This window comes from Scleropages formosus, chromosome 1 (genome assembly GCF_900964775.1).
Source record: "Scleropages formosus chromosome 1, fSclFor1.1, whole genome shotgun sequence".
NCBI lineage: Eukaryota > Metazoa > Chordata > Actinopteri > Osteoglossiformes > Osteoglossidae > Scleropages > Scleropages formosus.
In genome coordinates, this window is record NC_041806.1 from 16,783,434 (window position 1) to 16,805,073 (window position 21,640).

Genomic DNA, 21,640 nt, shown 5'->3' on the forward strand with positions numbered 1-21,640 from the left:
ACACTAATGTAAACAAAGCTTTAACCTAGCGAATGATTGTCAAATGATTGTCAAATGATTGTCTAGCTTCACCGTATGTGACAGCACACAGTGACTCATCGTTATGCATAAAAATACCTTTTATTTTGGTTAATTAATTTTACATGACGTTTTTTTATCAAGAAACTGTTTTTTTCCAATAAGTGATAATAACAACTTTCCCGTTTATTTATTTTTCATTTTATTTTCTTCACTTGCCCGTTTTCAAAAAGAACTTTGACAACAGTTACTTGGCTCTGCAGAATTGGTCTCGGTCATACACCGGTACAGGTGCAGCAGGTGGAACAGAGGTGAAGGACATTAACCTGGAGTCACTCCTATAAAAAGACCCAGCAGCAGTACTGACTAATCAAGGAATGGATAAAAACAGCAGGTAAATTGCAAATAGTAAAAATACACATTAGCATTTCAGTCCTGACTAAATATTTATTTGCAATTTCATTCATTCATTTAGCTGATGCTTCTCTCCATAGTGGCTCATAGTGTTAGGCTACATTTACCATTTGTACATCTGGGTATTTTTACTGGAGCAATTTAGATCAGGTGCCTTTAAGAAGGGCACTACAACTGGAGGTGGGATTTGAACCAACAACCTCTTGATTGAAAAGCAGAAGCTCGACGCACCAAGCTATCGAATATAACACTTAATCAGGAAGGGTTCATTATTATTTTTTGGGAGGTGATAAGACTGTGTTAAAACACTGCAAATAGCTATTAAAGCACCAGTGTGCTATGTGTTTCGGGTTCAGGACATTTCCGAGAATAATTCTGGCGCCACCTAGTGGCTAGAAAGTGAACACAGTACAGTATATTAAACCTTATCGTAGCGGCTCGAGGTAACGGGATCATCAGGCACCGTTTTCCAGTGAAATGTGAGCAAGTGTTCCAGTCCTAACCCATTTCATTGATTTAAAATCATGGGCAAAAATCACACTGAATCAATGTTAAACAATTCATCTAGTTTCTCAAAGCCTATGAAGGAATCGTTAGATATATATTAGGTGTTTTCGGCGACATCGACGGTTAATCCGCACAAATTCAACGCAACTCTCTGCAAACTGGACTCTTCTTGTTGCTTTTATTGAAACGTTTACTGTTTATATAATTACTGGCATAGTTATTACTGTTGTAATAGCTACTGTTGTAAATTTTTTCTAATAAGAATAATTAATGTCGCTTTTCTCCCCATCCTTTCTTCCCTCCTTTCCTCCCGCGAAAACACGACGCGCTGCGTTGGGGTTGGGGGAGGGAGGATGTCCGTGCGTTACTGCCTCCTTTCTACGTGACGCGTTACGTAGGGAAAAGGAGGGCGGCGCACTTCCGCCCCGCACGCCTCCGAGACTCCGCGCGCACGCGAGCGCTGCGATCGCTGAGGATCGTAAAGTTGATCGGGTCGCACGTCCGAGCGCGAGCTGCAAGCGGTGCGGCTACCATGTCGGCGGCGTTCCGGAGCGAGGTGTCGCTCATCCTGGAGGGGCTCGTGAGGGCGGCCGTGGCCGACATCGGCAGCTTGTTCGAGGCGCGCGCCGCCGAGCGCTACCTGGGGGCCGCGTGGGGCCACGGGCGGGAGGAGGGGAAGTACCAGCGCAGCGTGGGCGTGCAGGTCGGCGGAGGCGAGGATGCGGGACACGTGTGCGGTGCGTTGGTAGGACGGGGATGCAGGAGCGCGGTGTTGTGGCGCGAAAAGTCTTTAAACTCTTCTTTGTGTCACAAAGAAACAGCGTGCAGTAGTTTGCGCTGTTTTCCGTGTGTGGTGAGCGCGCACGTGGGTATGCGCGTGTCCTCTTCAGGATTCCACAGTGTGTGAGTGAGACAGTCAGTGAGAAAGGGGGGGGCTCTTTCCCTTCCTTAGAGGTTCAGGTATTTAATTTGCCACAAAAAGACCGGGGTCTCAAACCAAGTTGAAAAGACAAAGTGTGTCATTCCGTTGCTTGGATACTGTTTTTAAAAAAGCAACAGGAGAGACTGTTTCCCAACACACAAAAAGACAACAGACACACATAATACAGCGGGTACTCTTCTTCAGCAACCAACTTTCCAGCCTCACAAACTTTCTGAGAAGTATTTAGTCCTGATTTCTTCGTCAGTACAGCCGTGAAACACTACAGTTGTAACAGTAACTTCGTGAACGCGCCGCTCCAGCTGTGACCGGGGCCGCCTTTCGCGCTTCCTATTTACAACGGGCGCGTGCACGACGCTGTTTCGCCAGCCTGGTCCTCGCGAGCTGCTCGGTGGGGCGGGGGGGTCAGAAAGGCAGCCGCACATGATGTGCGCATGCGCATGGCAGCACCTCTGTGCCCCATATTTAGTCCTTATTAGAATGTTCTCTCAACAAAACCCGGTCAAGGCCTTTTAGCCCCGTCCCTGTCTGTAGAAAATGACCACTCTGCTTTCTGGAACTTTCTGAAGTTCACATGGAGAAGTAAAAGCAAAAGAATACAGATGACGTAATTATACTATCATTAAGAGTATTATGTAAAATTAAAAAGTGTGCTCCACAATGCAAATACAGTACAGTAGTGACAGAGTCATGTTCTGTGATTTTTAAACTGTGCGCTCGTAACTTTGTGCGCGTGTGCGCACACACAGGCACAGCCTTTGCCCGCAAGGCCCCAGCTGCTGAGGAACGTGCCGGCGTGTTCTGGATGGAGCGCAGCGGCGAAGGGCTGCGCGGTGAAGTTGCCCCCGTCGTGGAGCTGGCTGTGGACGTTCAACTGAAGTGCGATGAATTGAAGGTGGAGGTGAGTTGCACCACATGAGCTCAGCGCCAAAGTTCTTTCATTGTCTTTGTGCTCCAGAGTCTGGATTTATGCTCATCCTGCAATTTTTCCATATTCATTTTTGTACAGTTTTTGCAGACTGGACAGTGTACCTGCTATTGACAGGATATGGAAATACTACAGTAAAATCAGTGCACCAGGTGGTGGAGTGGTTGGAGTGGCTTTTATAGTACCCTCGAGTAATTAATTACTAATCCACTAATTAATTACTCAGCTGTATGAAAGGGTAAATAATTGTGAGGCTCGACACTGTAAATGTCTTTGGAGAGAACAGTGTCAGTGTGACCACAGCCCTATGAGCGCTTTCTGCTTGCTCCAGTCACGCGCTGTGTTGATGGTGGAGCCCAGCAGGGGGAGCAGTGGCTAAGGATTCCTCTTGCTGTCATTTTAGTGTGTGACCATGGAGCGGAGTGGCCCCCCAGCCAAGCAGGAGAGCCTAGACGGTGAGCTGAAAGCGTGTGAAGTGACACACGCTGCTGACACGTGCGTGGTAACTGCTGCAACGGTCACCACAGCAAAACGGGGTCGAGGCGGAGAGCTGTAACTGTGGCGCATTCGCAAGCTGCACTTGACGCACCTCTGGTGTCCCCTGAACCCAGGAATCAGCGGAGGAGCTGCTGCTGAGTCGGGATGCAGTCCGGGGAGGAGTTCTGCAAATGTGGTGCCCACTGAGAGCCAGCGGCACACGCGTATTGATGAGCACAGGGCGTGCGCAGACGCAGAGGGTTGGGCCGGGCCGCCCGACGGGGCCCAGCTGGAGGCTCTGCCGTGCCACTTGCCGAGCCCTCGCTACTTTGTGGAGGTTTCTTCCGAATCTGGATCTACAAACGAGGTCATCGGTTCGGACAGCTCACCGGGAGAAGAGCCACAGGCCGCATCCGCAGCAGTCGAACTCCGTCCTGACAGTCCCGGGGGGGCCTTCCCTCGTAGCGCCTCTCCAGCCAACAGCGCCGTCCCTCCACACACGTCCAGGAGCCAGCTTGGCGTGGTGTCTTCGGAGCTGCTGAAGCTGCTGAGACCTTGCTCGGTGCGGCTGGTGAACGTGCAGGCGGTGAGGACGAGGCGGCCGCGTGGCAAGTACTCCCAGGTGCCCCGAGATCTGCAGCCCCACCGGGGTCCCCACACGGGTACGAGGCTCTGCTGCTACACGCACTGCGGCAATGGCGTGTGGCAGGTGCAACGCAGCCTGTCCCGGCACAAGTGCCTGCTGTGTGAGAAGAGCTTCAATCGCAGGAAGCTTCTGCGGAGACACGAGCGCTTCCACACGGGCGAGAGGCCGTACTGCTGCTCCCGCTGCCCGAAAAAGTTCGTCCTGCGCAAGAACCTGAGGCGACACGAGAGGTTTCACAGCGGAGAGAAGCCATACCCGTGCGCCCTCTGCGGAAAGGCTTTCCGACTCAAAGCGAACCTCAGCTCTCACATGAGGTGTCACACGGGGCAGAAGCCCATCGTTTGCAATCTGTGCGATAAACGTTTTCGAAGCCACAGGAAGTTTGAGAGACACCGGGTGACGCACGCTGTGGCCGGTCTCCTGGCGCATTGACCTGAGTCCCGCACCGTTTTCTTCACACCGCTGTGCACTCAGGTCTCTCTCTCAATTCAAAAGCCGTTCTACCTCACTTCAGTGTTTTCACAAGTGTTTTCTGCCCGTCCGCTTCAGCAGGTGTCGGTAAAAACCGGACATTGGGGTGCACGTGGAGAACCCCACGCGGTTTATGCCCAGCGCAGGTGACCACATGGTGTGCGCTGTGACCTCGCTGGCAGCGTTTTAAAAAAAACCCCACGCCGGTTTCTTGAGCTGCAGCTGTTTTCCTCACCTCTGACATGTTTCCGTGGAGTGTTACTGTCTATACCACATTGTGGACAAGCAAACCAAGTTGCAAATCCCAGCAAAAGTACAGATTGCTTGTCCGATGTGAGCGCACTGATTTATTTTATTTTTCAGGGCCACTGTGATTGAGCGGTTGCGCTCAGACCCAGAGTTCTTCGGGTGGTTATTATCTGGAAGAACGTCCGTTTTGTGTCGCACGACATAAGCTGCGAAAAAACAGCTGAAAATCACATTTAAAGAATTATGACACAGAAAGTTAACTTTTAAATCTCTTCTAGAAATGTTGCACACGTTTTCCAAATCCACATGTATGTAGTTTGTAGAAGTTTTTTTTTTTTTGTCTTTTAAGAAAACCTCTTGTATTTTGAACATTTTGTTTACCCTTTACACAGTACTTGATTTTTCCAGACACTTGATTAAATGTAACCTTTTTCAACAGATAATTGAGTGCCACTTTGTTATAATTACACATTAAAGAGCTCAGAAACAGTTAAATGCCTGGAGTAACATGAACCATAGTGCATAGCAGGAGGTGAGAGTAATGATTTGTTCTGGAAAAGCACTGCTGAATGTCCACTTTATACACATTATCATGCTGCCCTGAGAAATTGAATGCCATCTTGAAGACCACAGTCCCGGATGTGTTTTAGGTGTGCAATTCCTGACCCTGTGTCTGCAGCCTTAGGTAAGGTTTCTACGAAATGTGTTCCTGTTAACAGTTGTGGAACTGACCCTGGTATTAGATCTGGGAAGTCACATGTCTCCTTTAATTTTGGCAAACGCATTGAATGCATTCCTCCCTTTAAGTTTCGCTTCTCTCGACACACCCATACGCACCTTTAGCCTTATGCTCAGGTTTGACAGTGACGGTAAAAGCACTGTTATCTGCACTCCTTGATCAGGCTACATATCCTACCGATTGCTCAGCTGTAAAAACAGGTAAATCCTTACAAATGAAAGTTATGAACAATACAACTGTGAAACCTGGTTAGTCTGGGATATTAATTTCACACGCAAAGGAGGGCAAACATAAAAAGTCTAAATAATAAACTAATTAAAATTAATTTAAATGAATAATGCAGACATTGGATAAAATGTGTGAAAGGGTTAGTTTAGGAAAGCAGCCAAAGTGTAAGGACCTCCGTGAAATACAGAGCAAGTTAACCAAGCAACAAAAATATTCTCCATATACTAATGAAAAGTAGTTATCATTTAGCCTTCATCTTACATTTATTGATTTAGCAGACACTTTTCTCCTAAGCAGCTTACAATGTTAAGGTTACTACAGTATTACTACAAGCTTACAGTTATTTACCCATTTATACAGCTGGGCAATTTTACTGGAGTAATTTAAAGTACCTTGCTCAAGGGTACTATAGATAGAGATGGGGATCAAACCTGTGACCTTTCGATCCAAAGGCAGCAACTTTAACCACTACTGTACCAGCTGTCCCCTATCTTGTGGGAGAAGATTGAACTTGGGCTACATGAGTTTACAGTGGAACAATTGTACACATTTCACTGCTGTGTCAAAGGTAGACTTTTTTGTGTTTTTCATTATTTGCTTAACGAGTTACTTTATGAACAGGACCGTCACATTTTTGATCGTTTTGTCTTTGTTGTGTGAAACAATGTAGTCAATGCCGTGATGGAGGAATGGTTCTCTGACACACAGGAACAAAACCAAAAGTCAAAAGCTGGTATCTAATGAGTCCACAAGCAGTTTTAGTTTCACGCAGTAAATAAAACATTCTATTACTCTTTATCAGTGAGAAAAGTACATCCTTCCCAGATTATGGGTCTTAGTTGTGATTTGCTATCCTGATGGGCCCATCATTAGCCCAACATCTACTTTTTTATTTTAAATGTATCTAAGGCTTTTCTCCAAACCATTTCATAGCATCGTGGTACGATCATATATGTGACCATTTTTACTGGATTATTTTTTAGGGTGAGTACTTTGCTCAAGGATACCACAGCACATGTGGGATTCAAACCAAGATACTCCAACTCCAAATGCAGGGGCTTTAACCATTTCGTTACCTGCTGTAGCACAGTGTCCATCAAGAGCACTCAATCTCTGGAATTTCCTTCTGAGTTTACAAATCCTCAGGTCACAAGACAGTCCGTCTACCAAGGGACTTCCCTTCAGGACTCATGTTGTTTACCTGGAACTTTGTCACAAACAATGGTTGTCCAAATACTTGACCTGTATCTGTTACAGCTCAAGTCATATCCAGCACTAAGTTCTCTAAGGTCCCTGAAATACACAAGACACATGTAGAATCCACCGTTAATAGCAGTGCCATTTACACAAATAATCCAATTAGACTCATAGGATCTTTTAAAATAACTTTAATCAAGTGCCATGGTTGCGACTTCTGCCAAGAATTTTGGAAATTTCCCCGTGACGTTCTGAACCAGCCTCTGGAGTTGGGCAATTAAAATGCGAGTGTAATGTTTTTGCTTTCACTTGTATCCCGCGCGCAGAGGCTAAGTCGGCCTCCAGCAAAAACAGCACTCGCAAAGACTCAACCAACTGCAGGGAAACAATGGCGCAGCCCATGTCCGCGATGCAGCCAAAAACGCCCCTGGAAATGGATCTCACCTGTTCGGTGTGTCAGGACATCTTCAGGAACCCCCATCTGTTGCCTTGCGGACATACCTTTTGCATGGAGTGTGTCACGGGAATGCTGAATCATGTCATCCAGATGGGCGGCTTTCGCTGCCCTGACTGCAGGACATACTTTGGCCCCCTGATCAAGATCCAGAAGAATTTCGCTTTGGCCAGTATCGCCGAGAACTTCAGGGAGGCCCAGGAGGAGAAGGATGAGTCCATTGCCTACTGTGACTGCTGTGCACCGGGGGAACAGGAAGTGGCAGTGGACACCTGCCTAAGGTGTGAGGTGTCCATGTGTAACGAGCACATTAAGCCCCACTTGGTCCTTCCAGCCTTCAGAGGGCACCCTCTCACTAGGGCACAGGGCAACGCGATGGAGAGGAAGTGCAAAAAGCATAAAGAATACAAGCGCTACAGCTCAGCATCCAAGGAGTACGTGTGCAACATGTGCGTGGTGGAGACCATATACACAGACAATATAGCCAAAATGTCCAGCGCTATGGAGAAAAAAATTACGGTAAGCCTGCATGTGTTTTGCGATTGGTCTTTCACTCAAGATCAAAGGGGAACTTTGTTTTCAACTAGTTGTGTATTACAACTGTTCATGAATGCATAGCTCACCCTGGAAGATTGTGTCTCCATTGCCTACCTGGTGCTTTCTTCCCAAAATTTAACACTCATTTTCCACCTACGTTTCTAGGGATTGTTGAAATGTTTGTGTAAATTTTCCACATTTCCCATAAGAGGAAGGTTTACACTGGATCAGACATTCCACATGTCTTAAACTTCATTCACTTCACATTATGTCCCAGGCAGACCAGTCCAGTCATCACCAATATTTCGGGATGTGTTTCACATGCTGCCGTGCGTTCTAGTTTGTACTTGCAAGGTATTATGAGTCGCTACAAGAGCGTATTTTTGTTTGTAGATGGTGGAAGAAGGCATTTATGTTTTATGTGTATTATGGGATGTGTCAGGACTGCATAATGGAGCACAGCGGGTTGCTGGGAGAGAAGCTGCAGGGCTGCCAGAGCAGCATCTGGAAGCTGAAGGACAACATGCATCAACCAGTGAGTTCCAACCCCCCTTCTTTGCACATCATTCACTGGAAGACCTGCCCAGCAGGTGCATTGGTCTAAGCTTTTCTTCTTCACACAGATACAAAAGGTGGAAAAAAGCACCAGCATGACCATAATCATGGTAGTTTTGCTGCTGTTTGGAATCATGGCTGCATACTGTGGTAAGTTCAGCCACAATTCTACAACAGCTTCACCACTATCATTAACACCTTTAACATGTTCACCTTTGTCAATTAATGCTGATGCCCCTATTGCTCCGTTACATTTTGTCAGGTGTGGCTATATGGAGTCCTAATAAAAGGACAGACTCATGTTTTCTGTCCTTTCTTACATTTTCCTGTCCAACTAGGACATGTGGCTTCACAGGAAATGAAACACCTTTTCAGTGCTTTGCAGAAGACTCTGCTCACCAAGGTTCACACAAGTGTGTCCAGACTCACTGGTCAGTTTGGTGGACCCCTTTGGTGTCCTGTGTGTTTGTAATTTGTTTGCTTACTGTGACTGATGCACTGAGTCAAACATGCTCATCTCCCAGGTGACGATGTACTGACTCTGGACCCAGTCTCCGCCAGCCTATTCCTCGAGGTGTCGGCCGACCTGCTGTCTGTGGAGCGAAGGAAGGAGCCTCTGCTACTGCCCCCACACCCCTACAGGTTTGACAAGGTCCCCCAGGTTCTCAGTGCCCAGTGCTTTGCCACAGGGAATCGACACTGGGAGGTGGAGGCAGAGGGCTACTGGGATATTGCTGTGACCTACTCCAGCATCTGGAGAAAAGACAAGGGAAACTCCACGTTTGGTTTCAACAATATGTCATGGAGCCTCACGCACCATAACAAAAACCTATTTGTTTACCACAATGGGGTGAAGCAGGAGCTATGCAAACACCTGTCAAACAGCAAAGTGGCAGTAACCATCAATCATCAGGATGGTATCATCAGCTTCTGGGATGCAAGCATCTTATCTGATCCCCTGTACACATTCCACACCAAATTCACCGAGCCCGTGTGCCTCGGTTTTGGACTGTACAAAGCAGAGCCGCCGACCAGAATCTCTATACAACTGAGTGAACTGCAGCTGAAATTACCTCTCATTGCACCACAGTTGACACTTCTCCCCCCCCCACCCTCTGGGATCCTTGGCAGTCTGACCCAGTCCATTAATCAGGTCAGATTTACAGACCAAGTGAAAGACAGGAGGATGTGCTCATGTTTCTTTCAGGAAGTTTCTCCTGGCTGTAGAAGAATGCAGTTAAATCACCTTCACTGGCTACAAATGCTAACAAGATGTGACCTTTAGCTTTGAAAGTTGTCTACTGTGTTGATTACTATATTCAAGTCACATGTCAAAAATTTGAAATTACAATTTTTTTGTAGCATTCAGTTTTAATGATTTGAAATTACAATAGTACTTGCAAATGATACCTGAGTTCTACAGAACATAGTTGTTCTATTTGTTTTTTACTACAAGTATATACATTTCCTCACAGCATTAAGACCATTCTTTTCTTTTCAACCCAGAATTCTCATGAAGAGAAATAAGCCTATTTACTGCCATATGCAATTCAAAGATTCTCTTCACTGCATGAAGCATTTTATGACAACCCTACAAGATCATAATAAAAATACAACCATATATGACAAATATTTTTCCCCTTTTTATTACAAAAAACAAAAATAACCAGGCTATGAGTTAGACGCGCAACAGTCCACCGATCTTGTATGAATATAGAGAAGAGAGCAACAAAGTCCGCGAGTCTGTATGTGTGCAGTAAGAGGGTTATGACATATGAGGGAGTATGTCTCCTCTGGGGCTATACATACTTCCAAACTCATTGCTTTTTTTTGTCCTGCTGCTTTTTTCAGACATCTGTTGTTCAACAACTCTTGTAGCAAGATGCCTTCAGCTCTGGGGTGGTCAGTGGGTGTTTGTGATCTTTGGGAGAAGGGAAAAAAAAGAAATCTAGGAGCGTCTAAGTCCAATTAACTGAAGAGAGGAAGTGTAACATTAGGGCTATGGACCAACTACAATAGACTTGCATACCTGCAGCAAGTCTATGTAATGTCCGACAAGAACAAAAGGCAGAGCCCCACCATGAACCTAAGACGGACACTTCCCACAACACACACGCACATATACTTTTACAATTACCTGAAAACAAAAGCAAATAAAAAAAAAAAAAAAAAAACAAACTCAGCCCTGAAGAACAAACTTTATCTTTGCCAGTTAGACAACCAGTTAACCTTGAACTGCTCTCTAGCTCTAAAGAGAGGGGCAAAAAGACAAAGGAATGAGGAGAATCAGAGGATGAAATGGAATTTTGGATTTTTGTATACATCGGTAACAGCTCTGTAAAATGTACTGTGTGTACACATTATGTAAGAACTTGTGTGAGTGTGTGTGGAATATGGCAGGTGCCGTATATTCAAAAGATGACTAGGTTTGTGTTTATGTACAGGTTCAGTGTGGTGTGCTGCCTTAACACAGTTAGTGCCGCCTCTTCTTCTTGCTGCTGGGAGGCGGAGCAGATGACCGTCCTTTCCTCTTCCGGTTCGAGCTCTCGTCTGCATCCTCATAATGACTCTCTCTGTCCGCTGAGAGGAGCGAGTGTTAGTATGATGTCCACAAACTGACGACACATGACCAAAGAAATAGGCAGGTCTTTCGCAGCACTGCAAAGTGGCTTGACAATGGAGCCCATGTACTCACCCTTCCGTGCCTCCTCCTCCAACTCATCCCAGTCCTTGCCACTCTCCTCCTCACTGCCCAGAGATGCACTATAGTCTGGGAAAGATGACACAGTCAACAAAGTTTGTACACTCTCTTGCATGGACACACACATAAGCTGGCCATGTCATAAAGGTTTCTACCAGAATCCTCAGTTTCTGAAGAATAGTCTTCATCACTGTCTTCTTCTTCTTCTTCTTCCTCCTCTGCAGAGGGATTGAATGTTTCATCTTCCATCTCTGACTGCGAGTCATCTCCTTCTTCCCCACTCCCCTGTCATGGAGAAATATTTTTGTAGTGCACCTGCAGACCACTCAAACAATGTTGTTTAAAAACTCCAAAACTAAAGCAATTGTTAATTAGTTTGTCCACATTTAAACGGACACTCAGTAGTAAATCACCTCACTTTCGGGATCCAGGAATGACCAGCCACCCTGCTCGAAGAAGCCTTCTGGGTCATCTACAATAGTCTTCATGATTTTGGTCCAATTCAGAGACTGAACACCCTCTGTGTACTTGATGTCACAAGAACTGTTTGGGGGTAAATTTCCAGTAAAAATCTCTGAATGAGGACACAGTAACATATTTGTATTCCCAATAGAAGGCTTAAAAAATGCAACACCAAGATATCATTTATGTGAAAATTCAGTTTAATTAATTTCTATGCAAAATCAAAGCACAACTTAAGCTGAGCTACTAATATGAACCACCAAGTTATCAGGTTTCCCACTAGCCATTTTCAACATAACCTTACTTCAGCCACTCTTTGATTGGATCCAGCGAGTTGACAGGTACAGCGTTGATCATGGTGACCTTCTTGTTGTAGTCCTTATAGACAATCACCACATCAAAATTCTTCAGGTGGAACTGCACTCGCTCAAAGTGCACCAGCTCCACCTCATCCAGAGTCACAACAAAGGGAGGCTAAGAACAACAGCAGCAGGATAGTCATGAATATAAAGTTTTCACTAACTTTCACAGACAGCATCTAATGTTATCTAGAGCAGTTATATGGAGCAACTGTCTACTGTATTTTTGGGCCAGACTAACATTTGCACCGAGAAACAATAAGACTTCAAATTCACATTCATCCTACTCAGTTAAATTCCTCATTGCATATTTGTAGCATAAACTGAATGACGCACAGGTTTTCTGTGATTGTTAGAGACTAAACCATTGCTCATTTTCAGTCCTTATTCCCAAGATGAAATGAGCTTCTCCTCAACATCAGAACCACTCCCAGTCTCCTGGCTTTCAAGTGCCTTTTGAAAAAAAATCTGCCACAAAACACCTTGAAACTGCTTTAGAATTTACACCTCAACTGCTTTTGAATTCACACCTCAACTGCTTTTTTCAGAACTGACTGTTCTTGTGCTTATCTTTTAGCTTTTGTGCTAACAGCAGCACTCTACTGATATTTCACCAGTGAGCACAATACATGTTACTGCCACCTCTGTACTCTTTCCTGGAACTAAACTGTCTTAAATTGCTAAATGTTTAATAATAAAATAAGAGTAGGAACACCCCACACTCACCCACTCAGTGACATTGCAAAGGGCACTAGAAGTGGGTTGCAGCAGACAGGTGCTCCTGTAGGGGGCGCCCTGAAACCTAGAGACACAGCATACAAAGCAGATGTCACTCCTTCACTGTACAATCGATCAAGCTAGTTTCCTTCAATCATAATTATGAGAATTCTACAAATCTAGGGCCTTTGCCCCAATCTCTTTATTTTAACAACCTCCCCCTTTCTCCTCTTTTGTCTCTCATGCTTGTGACTACTCACCCAAGGTCCCTGAAGGGAACTTCAAATTCCAGGTCCTCCTTTGTAAGATTCTCAACCTTTTCAATGAAGTTCTTGAAGGCGGATTTGAGCTTGTGCCTCATCTCCCTCTCCATCTGCTCGGCGTAGAGGTCATCGCGGTCGTGCATGTGCTGGTGCTTGCCCAGGTCTGTGGTGATCTCGCCCACCTCCGTGTAGAACTGCACGTCTGTGTGGCGCTTCTTCCCAAACATGATGGCATTCTGCCCAGAAATGGAGGAGACAGTGTAACAAAAACCAGCACAGAGCTACGCAACACAAAATCATGGCCATATGAGATACCTTGAGATGAAAGTGTAGGACAATGATCATTTCCCCATCACAGGGCTGGAAGATTGCATGTTTGATGTTGTTGTAGAGGATATCCACCTTATCTCCACGCACAGAGGTGAAACGGAACCCTGAGAGAAAGGAGGACATCAAACTTCAGGCCGTTGCCCAATTTTCCTCTCTCCAGGACAAGGTCCTCATTCCCCCACCCTCACCATTGGTATGTGCCTCCAGTGATCCCTGCATCCTTTTCTGAGCAATATTGGGCCTGATGTACAGGTCCTTGAGCTTGGGGTTGCTGCGGTTCAAGTTGATCACCAGCGAGTCCTGCTTGACAATACCCTCCTTTTCCTTCTCCTCTGCTTCACGGGTCTTGTAGCGCTTCTGCACTTCCTTGATAATGCGGAAAGCATTCTGCAGGTTGGTGGAGGGCACGGATGTGTCCCCAGGAGCTTTCAGGTTAGAGGCCCGATACGTGCTAATGGGAGTTTTGGAGAAAGAAAGTTTTGGAAGTCAAATATCTGACAAACGCACACATAGACACAGCAGAAAGGTTAAATACACAATTTCAGACAGCGTCCACTCACATCTCCTTGACAAAGGTAGCCTCCGGGTTAGGAAAGATGTTGCCTTCATGGCGGCCAAGAGAGCTACCAGGTACGTAGAAGTTGATCCTTAGGTAGGTGTAGTCTCCCTCCACAGACATGCTAATGTTCTACATAAAGATGAACAGAAGGAAAACTGGTGAGCTTTGTAATTCTTCCCCCAGGGTATCTGCAGTATCTGTTCCTTCAAAGGTGCTTCTTACGGTCAGACAGGAGGTGTGGAAGGGCCTAATTTACCTTGATGGTAGCAATGTGGAAAGGGGTGGGAATGCCAAAGACGGGCATGACCACTGTTTCGTATTTCTTATCAATGAAAAGCTTCATTTCCCGAATCTCTCTCTCCCGCGGCATCTGGGAAACATTCTTGTAGGAGACGTTGGACTTCCGTGCCCTAGAAGTCGCAAAGGGCACGTGAGAATACAATTAACACAGTAAACTCTGGACCATTTCCTACTCAGGGCCCCCGCTTACTTTTGAATCTGCTGTTCTCCCTTCTGCTCTGTCAGACGCCGCTTGGCCTCCTCATTTACCTGACTGGCAAGCTCCTTCTGGTGCGCTCGCCTTTTCTCCTCAGAAGTCATCTCGTTCTGGTCAATCAAAAGGCTGAGTCAGGGTGGACAGTGAGCAAGAAAATGAAACGTGCTCAATTTAGTACACAAGGGCACATACCCGAGTTCTGTCTGCAAGTAGGGCAACCCTGGCTCCCCTGCCAAGAAGTTCTTCCGCATTGTCTTCATCTTCTTCATCCTCTTCTTCATCCTCATTCTAAAAGGGAAAGGAAAAAATTAATGCTTCACAACCATGCAACTGGAATGATCATTAAATTCAGTTAACAAGTTTACTCCAAATGTCTTTCAAAAGAGCGGAATGTTCACCTTTAAGAAGATGCCCACATTCTTGATCTTCTTTTTTGCTGCAGTGAGAACTGTAGCAGACTCATCCTGTTTGACAGGGAAGCAGAATTCAGCACAGGGACGGTAATGTACACACGCGAAACAAAGATCGGAGGTTTAAAAAGAATAAGCCTCCCCCACCCCCCCCCAAATTTTTCAGATACCAACCTCATTGATCTGTACTGTATCTCCAATGAATAGAGCATACTTCTTCTGTTCCTCCTTCTTTCCTTCTCTGTTGATTAGGTCGGACAATCCCAGACTTACACTCAACACCATGCCTGAAAACACAGTACTTCTAGTAAAGTTCTGAACACACACAAAAAGCAACACACTCATTCAACCCCATGTTTACAAAACAGGAAGCATTCCATACAGACAATGCCAGAGGCACAGTGTTTGAAGCAGGGTATGCCCTGGCCAGACTCCAGTCTATCACAAGGCAACCTCACACATACGCATTCACAAACAATAGACAATTTGAAGTCAACAATCCACCTGAAACAAGTGGAAATGTGGGAGGCAACCAGAGCACATGGACAAAATATGGTGAGAACATCCAAACTCCACACAGATCAAGCCAGATTTTAGCCTATATCCAAAACCACAGCCCAGGAGCTGAGAGGAACCAGTGTTACCTGCTGTACCATTCCAAAATTTGGCACAAGCCAATTACCCACAATGAGAATCAGACCCAAAAAAGAAAAAAAAAAAAAAAAAAAAAAAAAAGCAGAGCAATAAAATCAAAGAAAGGCAGAAACTGTATTACTTTTGCAGAAGATGAGGTCTCAACTAGCACACATTTTTCAGACAGGCTTCCTCTTGTCCCCAGGTAGGAGCAGCAGTTAAACCATATAGTGAATGTCATGTCTTACCTTTCTTAAGTTTGTACTGATTCTTGCCATTGAGGACGAGGGACCCCTCCCGAAACTCAATCCCCATTACAAACCTAATCCAAAGAAGGAAAGATGAAGCAAAAAACATCATTTAGCAAAGCCTAGTATGTCAATTCAGCTTCAGAGGATTTACAAGTGATTTCAGCAATTAACCCCTACACAAGCTGCAATTGATGAATTATACAGTGAACATTTGTGCAAATACCAGTGTCAAACAAGCACAAAATTTTGAGCTATGCTGTACAACTTTTGTCTTTAATCACTAATATATACTTATGATAATATTTACATAAAGTTTAATACATAGTCTTATACAAATGTTGAGACTCTTTTCTTAAGAACTAAAACAACATTCATGTGTTTGCAGTTACATAAAAATAACTAACCCCAAATTCTTGGTGAGCTTAGCCACCATTTCTGGTTTCTCCTTCTTCACCATGTCCACCACAGCACTGTAGGCATCACAGAACTTCACACCTGTAAATATGCAGTAACAATAACTGACCATATCTTACACACACACACACATACACACACATACACACACATACACATACACACACACACACATACCATGCTTCAGCTCCTTGAGCAGCGTCTCCTCTACTTGCAGAAGAAAGTTGTAGTTATCTTGCATTTCCTGGGGTGGGTCCACCATCAGTGTGCGTACCAAGTTGGAACAGTAGGACTTGTATCTGATTCCCATTGCACATGTAATTGCACCAAAGTGCATGTGGTTCTTGTCACTAAGACAGACAGACAAGGTAGGGAGAGGAATCATTATTGCAAGCTCTGAATCGAACACTGAAACGTATCTTACGGTGCACATCCATGACTGCCATGCAACCAAAGTACGTCCTGGCTCAACATTTTGGTTAATAGACATTTCTATGGAAGTCACTTTGTGTTTTGACTAAGACATGAGACTTCCCTTACCTGACCACACTGAACTTGAGGTTGTAGTTTCCTCCACTCTGGATGATGGGGGGATAGCACATCTCTACAGTGGAAGGGTCAGCCCCACCAAGATACTTCTTCTCTTCAATAGCCTTCTCCACAGACTCCGCTAGTTTGCTGTGACGCACTTTCTATTAAGGTCAACACAGTAGAGTACTCTGGTAAACCAGTGCCAACTACACTCGGGTAGATCTACACAGTCACACTGAAAGAACATTACAGTGAAGTTGTGGGTATGCATAAGCAATTAGTTACACATTTAAGGTTCTCAATAAAAGACTGGGTAAAGTTCAGTTCGCTCTTTTCCATACCTCGTCTGCATCCACAATCTCCATCACCCGTTCCTTGAAGAACTTTGTGAAGACCTCAGTGGTGATGCCCGCAGCCTTTCTCATCAAAGCAAGCTCTATATCCTCCTTCACAGCCATGGTGTAGGCTACCACTGCGCTGATATCAACCTGTTAAAGAATAACAATTAGCATGAAATACATCACTGCAGTATTGCTGCGCACAGATGTAAAACAGTTACAGGTCCATGGAGAAGACAGATATATATCCAAGTACTGTATATTTAGTGCAAGTCACCTTATGCAGATGCACCACTGATAGCTTTGTTAAAGCTTTCTTGAATAACAAGGTGTACCAGGGTAAACTATAGAAAAGCATGCAGTTTCAATATTAAGGACAAAAGGCGAGCAACCTGGATATTGCTAGTTCTAACCCCACACCATACTACTGCTCAAAACCCTTCAGCAACTTATTTATGACGTTGGCAAATCAACTAGAAGTGAAAAACGACAAGTAAGTTTGGCTAACAACAACTTGAAAGCCAAGCTACTCCTTGTGCAGTCAGCCAGCTGGGTTAGCTTTATGATGCAAACTAATTATTGTCTTGACAGCAATGTTAAATAAACTTCAGATTTACAAAGAAAGAGCATTTCACCTTTCAGACAGGTACAATCCAGACTACTACATCTGACATTTTTATATATCATTGCAGGCTATGTGTTCATGAAGAAAGTGCAAGTTCCAAAATTAAAAAAACACACACACAAACTTCAACGCTGGGTAGGTTCACAGTACATTGCTAATATAACCAAAGTACTGTGACTGTGACCAAGTCTTAAGGTGTTAGACAGCACAGTGTAGTTGTGACCCAGACCAGGGGCTCACTGCTATATCCTTTAATATTTTCTGCCATAAGGGTCTTATTCTCTCTAACCTCCCTCTACCTCACCTTCTCCAGGCCATCCGCAGTGATCATGTCATTCCAGCTCTTCATGTACTCTCCAGGGAACTTGTCCTTGATGAAGACCCCAATCGTCTTGCCCTCCTTGCTCGCGTGAATGGCCTCCAACATCTTGTCAAAGTTGGCCTTGTTGCTTTCATTCTGAACCACAGGGGTGCATTCACAAAACAGCAGTGAGCACAAAGACAAAAGTTAAAAACAAAATTTAAAAATAAAACAAGGTAGGATAGGTCACGCTATCCCTAAAATAAATACATATTGACATTTATTAATTTACCGGAGAGCTTTTCTCCAAAGTGATGTACAACAGCTTTTTAACTGACAACTCAACAGAGTACCGAGAGGAAACCCACACAAAAAATGGGGTACAACTCTTCACCAAGTGATCCAAATTCCAAAAACCCAGGTTGCAAAGCACTGCAAAGGCTTTGTGAGGCACCAGTACTACCCGCTGTGCCACCCAGCTCAATTAGATATATCGATAACTCATGTTTCGATCAGGTTGCACTGGGAAGCTGTACCACAGTACATGATCTTGTGGGTGTGGTGAGGTGGCTTGGTTGAACGGGGTGGAAGATGACCTATATAGTATATTCCAGGATGACACACAGCAGAAATCACGTACAGGTTATATGAGAGGGGAAGCGGTACCTTCTCGCGAACGAGCAGGGTTATTGGCGGGACGCCGTTGGCGTTCTCGTTGCCCTTGGTCACGGTGAGCTGCTTCAGGAATTCCACCTTCTTCTTGCTGGCCAAGAAAAGGATCTTCGTCTCACAGAAAACCATAATGGTGTCCGTGAGCTCGTAGCCAAAGAGCCAAGTCTGGGCAGGAGAAAAGAAAAGAAGAGAGACAGAAATGCAAAAACAATTATTCAGATCGTGACTGACAGCCAGAGGAAACGGTGAAGTCAAGTGTATGTTGAAGGAGATGTAATATGTTTACTTCACTTCACCTGCAGGGCAGTTGACTTGGCGTAGACGATCTCCTCGTCAACTCCCACCGACACCACCATGGCATCAACTTTACCGAACTCATCTTCACCTTTCTGGGGGTGGGAGGGAATAAAAGGAAGAATTTAGCGCTGCACATCCGAAGCGCGCTCTCATGGAGCGCACGGGAGACTAACACACGGCTAACAGGATGCGCTGCTAGCTTAGCCACCGTTAGCTACAGCTCACCGCTTTCGACTGTGAGGCACCGCTACCTCAGGATACTTGCGCTACGTCTCCTCAGTGGGACGAAAATAACGCGTCTTACTGCCAGTTTAAACCAAGTTTTGCTGCTACATCCCGAATGTTCACGACGTCCTCGCAACAACATGCGGTTGTTGGGTTAAGCGAGAAAATAAAACTTGTTTAGCACGTTCCGAGCGAGTGCAAATGTTAGGGCACACGGCAGATGCGGCGCCGCGTGAAAAGCCCGCACCAGTGGCCGCGCAGTGGGCTCTTTAGCGGGGCGCTAGCGGGTTAGCTAGGCCGAGGTGTGCTAACAGGCTAGCTGCCGTGGCACTGTGGCGCTAACGCACAGCAACAGCGTGGTACCCCCTCAACACACACATCTCCGTCAAATGCCACCTGGAAATAGTTACCGTTTCAAACTCTAGTGGTGCCTGAGCCTGCACGTACGATACAAAGCTGAGTCGCACACAAACAGCAAGGCTGAATGCGAGCAAAACGGAGGTAGTAGTGATGATAGGCCTACGAGAAGCGGTAGCAGCGCGGTAGCCACACGTTTTTTTTCTCTCTCCCCCTCTAACACACACCTGTTTCTCTATGCTCACCCCTTTGCTTTGGATAAGTGCAAATTTATCCCCACACAGTTCGAAACCCCGCGATGAGCAATGCTTCCTACCTTCCAGTTGGCGTACAGCCGCTTGATCCTGCGGTAATAGGCTTCCTTGTCCAAGTTTACCGCCATGGCGCCGCGGTCCTTCCCAACTTGAGCGCCCGGCTTCAACGAAGGCCGGTTTCGGTCTCAAAAATTCGCTGCCCACGCCTCGTCTGTATTATTACCTTTTCCTCGTGTAACTACGCAAAAAAAATATTTTACATGCAAAAAAATCTTTAAAATTTATTTTCTAAACGACTATTTTTCAATCAATGTAATAAAAGCGTTCCGTTTCGTTTAAAAGTCATATTTATCTAATGTAGAAATGTTCCCAGGTTATGCATTAGTATTTACTAATGCATAAATATGTCAAGTTGATTCCTTGTTTGCCACAAGTAGAGGCACACTGATACGCATACATTTATTAAAATTACTCTCCTCCCTCCCTCCTTCCCGCGCCCTGCCCCTCCGCCCCCCCTCCGATGAAACCTATTCAAAGAAGCCTGGTTCGCAAGGACGGTGGCAGCTCAGAGTAGCAACGCTAGTGATCTATGACTGAAGCGTGGAATAACATTTTATTCAGAGGTTTTTCTATGCTTTTAATACCAGGCTAACTAAGCAGACTTGAATACTCTTATTGTGCTTCTCTGTGTTCTCCAAAAGTAATGCTTATTCCTGCAGTTTTGTGGTGTCGAGTTGTGAGAAACTATAGTTGAAATGCTTCTGTCAACTTCACACTACGTTGGTTTACCTTTTTTTTAAAAAAAAAAAAAAAAAAAAACACTTTGGGTCTCCATCTTCCCTCCTTTGTTCGTACCTCCCTGGTGCTCCCCCCACACACCCCGTCTCCCCTCCCCTTCCTGGCATCCACCAATGAGATCACACGCGAGCATTTCCCGCGCTCCTCTCGGGGCCGCCCTCGTGGCGGAAATGAAAGAGAGCGCGCTGACGAGCCTCGTGCGCAGGTCTATTAATCCATCTATTGTTGTTTCCCAGACTGTGTTGCTTCTGACGGGGTGCCGTTTAAAATATTCCACTGTTACATAGTCTTGTGGTTACTTTTTAATTACAAATTCGCGTTTCACCTGTAGTAGAACTTTGCTTTTTTGATAAACATGTTGTTTTGTACGGACTTTTCTAGAGGACCCTGTGAGTGGGTGGAAAACATGCTGCCCAGTCATTCAATGAATGTCCCGCAGCGAGAACTTAGAAGAAAGTTCGTGAGCTGTTCCAAAAGGCCTCCCCGGTGTATGATCAACAAGGTCAAAAATTACTAGTCTTTTTATTCATGTTTATACATGTGTTGGTGTATCGGAAATAGAGTTGTGAACAGAATATTTCCAATTCTAACATTCTTCTTAACATAACCGGAAGTCTGTTCATAACTTGGAATTGTTCATAAATCCATGTACTACATCACAATCAATAAAAGCTTAATAATACAACTGAATACTTTGATTTTTGTCATGAACTTTATTCCCGAAAACAACCGATACAATGAAGGCTCTCCATTTCCCTCTGTACTGAAAACTCAGTCATGAGACAATACCATGAACGAGATGCCACGTCATTATCTGTTAACATGAAGCAACATAAAGTTTACTCTAAAATGACTCAAAATAAACCAACATCTCCAGAACCTCTAACATTGCCATGTTCTGTTTTGTATCTAGGACATGGTGCTATGTTGCTTCTGCACAAGGACGCGGGAGAATTAAACAAAAGAGGATGAGTTGCAGTATAATGAAGACATGTGAGGGACATATTGAAAAGTGTTTCAACTTAACTACCGACCACGTCTCATGGCAAACTAACAAACCTGGCTAGACAAGAGCAAGACACTGATGCATCACATAAACACACGTCCTTAAGTATTTGGTAGTTTTGAGTTTCCAATCAAAAAGGCGTAATAACAGATGTGTACTTATTTGCTGGGTAGAGCACACAAAAAGCCCGGCCGAAACCGCGCCCTCAAGAGATTCAGTTATATTACGAGACACTGGCCCCCCCATCCCCCGTTCCATTTAAGTTTATATTATGCGTATTG

At 45.1% G+C, this 21,640-nt stretch overlaps 3 protein-coding genes across 4 annotated transcripts; 2 read left to right on the plus strand and 1 right to left on the minus strand.

Moving 5' to 3' along the window:
- The first annotated feature begins 1,381 nt into the window (after positions 1–1,381).
- On the plus strand, positions 1,382–4,589 carry LOC108937880 (zinc finger protein 454). 2 transcript variants are annotated; one of them, XM_018758090.2, is made up of 4 exons: positions 1,382–1,676; positions 2,629–2,780; positions 3,211–3,262; positions 3,419–4,589. In XM_018758090.2, exons 1-4 carry the CDS (start codon positions 1,472–1,474, stop codon positions 4,360–4,362), a joined length of 1,353 nt encoding a protein of 450 aa, XP_018613606.2. In that variant the 5' UTR covers positions 1,382–1,471; the 3' UTR covers positions 4,363–4,589. The 2 variants fall into 2 exon arrangements, with proteins under 2 accessions (XP_018613606.2, XP_029105987.1); XM_029250154.1 differs by having other exon boundaries at positions 1,612–2,486.
- Positions 4,590–7,009: 2,420 nt separating this feature from the next.
- On the plus strand, positions 7,010–9,887 carry LOC108937828 (E3 ubiquitin/ISG15 ligase TRIM25-like). The gene is made up of 6 exons (XM_018758002.2): positions 7,010–7,787; positions 8,248–8,340; positions 8,429–8,510; positions 8,699–8,791; positions 8,885–9,513; positions 9,867–9,887. Exons 1-6 carry the CDS (start codon positions 7,203–7,205, stop codon positions 9,885–9,887), a joined length of 1,503 nt encoding a protein of 500 aa, XP_018613518.2. The 5' UTR covers positions 7,010–7,202.
- LOC108937855 (FACT complex subunit SPT16) lies at positions 9,725–20,018 on the minus strand. Its single transcript, XM_018758033.2, has 24 exons — positions 19,618–20,018; positions 18,719–18,811; positions 18,417–18,587; positions 17,754–17,906; positions 16,828–16,974; positions 16,496–16,647; positions 16,133–16,305; positions 15,946–16,036; positions 15,539–15,612; positions 14,832–14,944; positions 14,646–14,711; positions 14,440–14,535; positions 14,242–14,357; positions 14,008–14,161; positions 13,753–13,880; positions 13,381–13,643; positions 13,178–13,296; positions 12,860–13,098; positions 12,609–12,684; positions 11,828–11,997; positions 11,475–11,604; positions 11,217–11,346; positions 11,056–11,130; positions 9,725–10,940 (listed from the first exon to the last, which is right to left on the minus strand). The coding sequence occupies exons 1-24, from the start codon at positions 19,681–19,683 to the stop codon at positions 10,834–10,836; spliced, it is 3,102 nt and encodes a 1,033-aa protein (XP_018613549.1). The 5' UTR covers positions 19,684–20,018; the 3' UTR covers positions 9,725–10,833.
- Between the last annotated feature and the right edge of the window lie 1,622 nt (positions 20,019–21,640).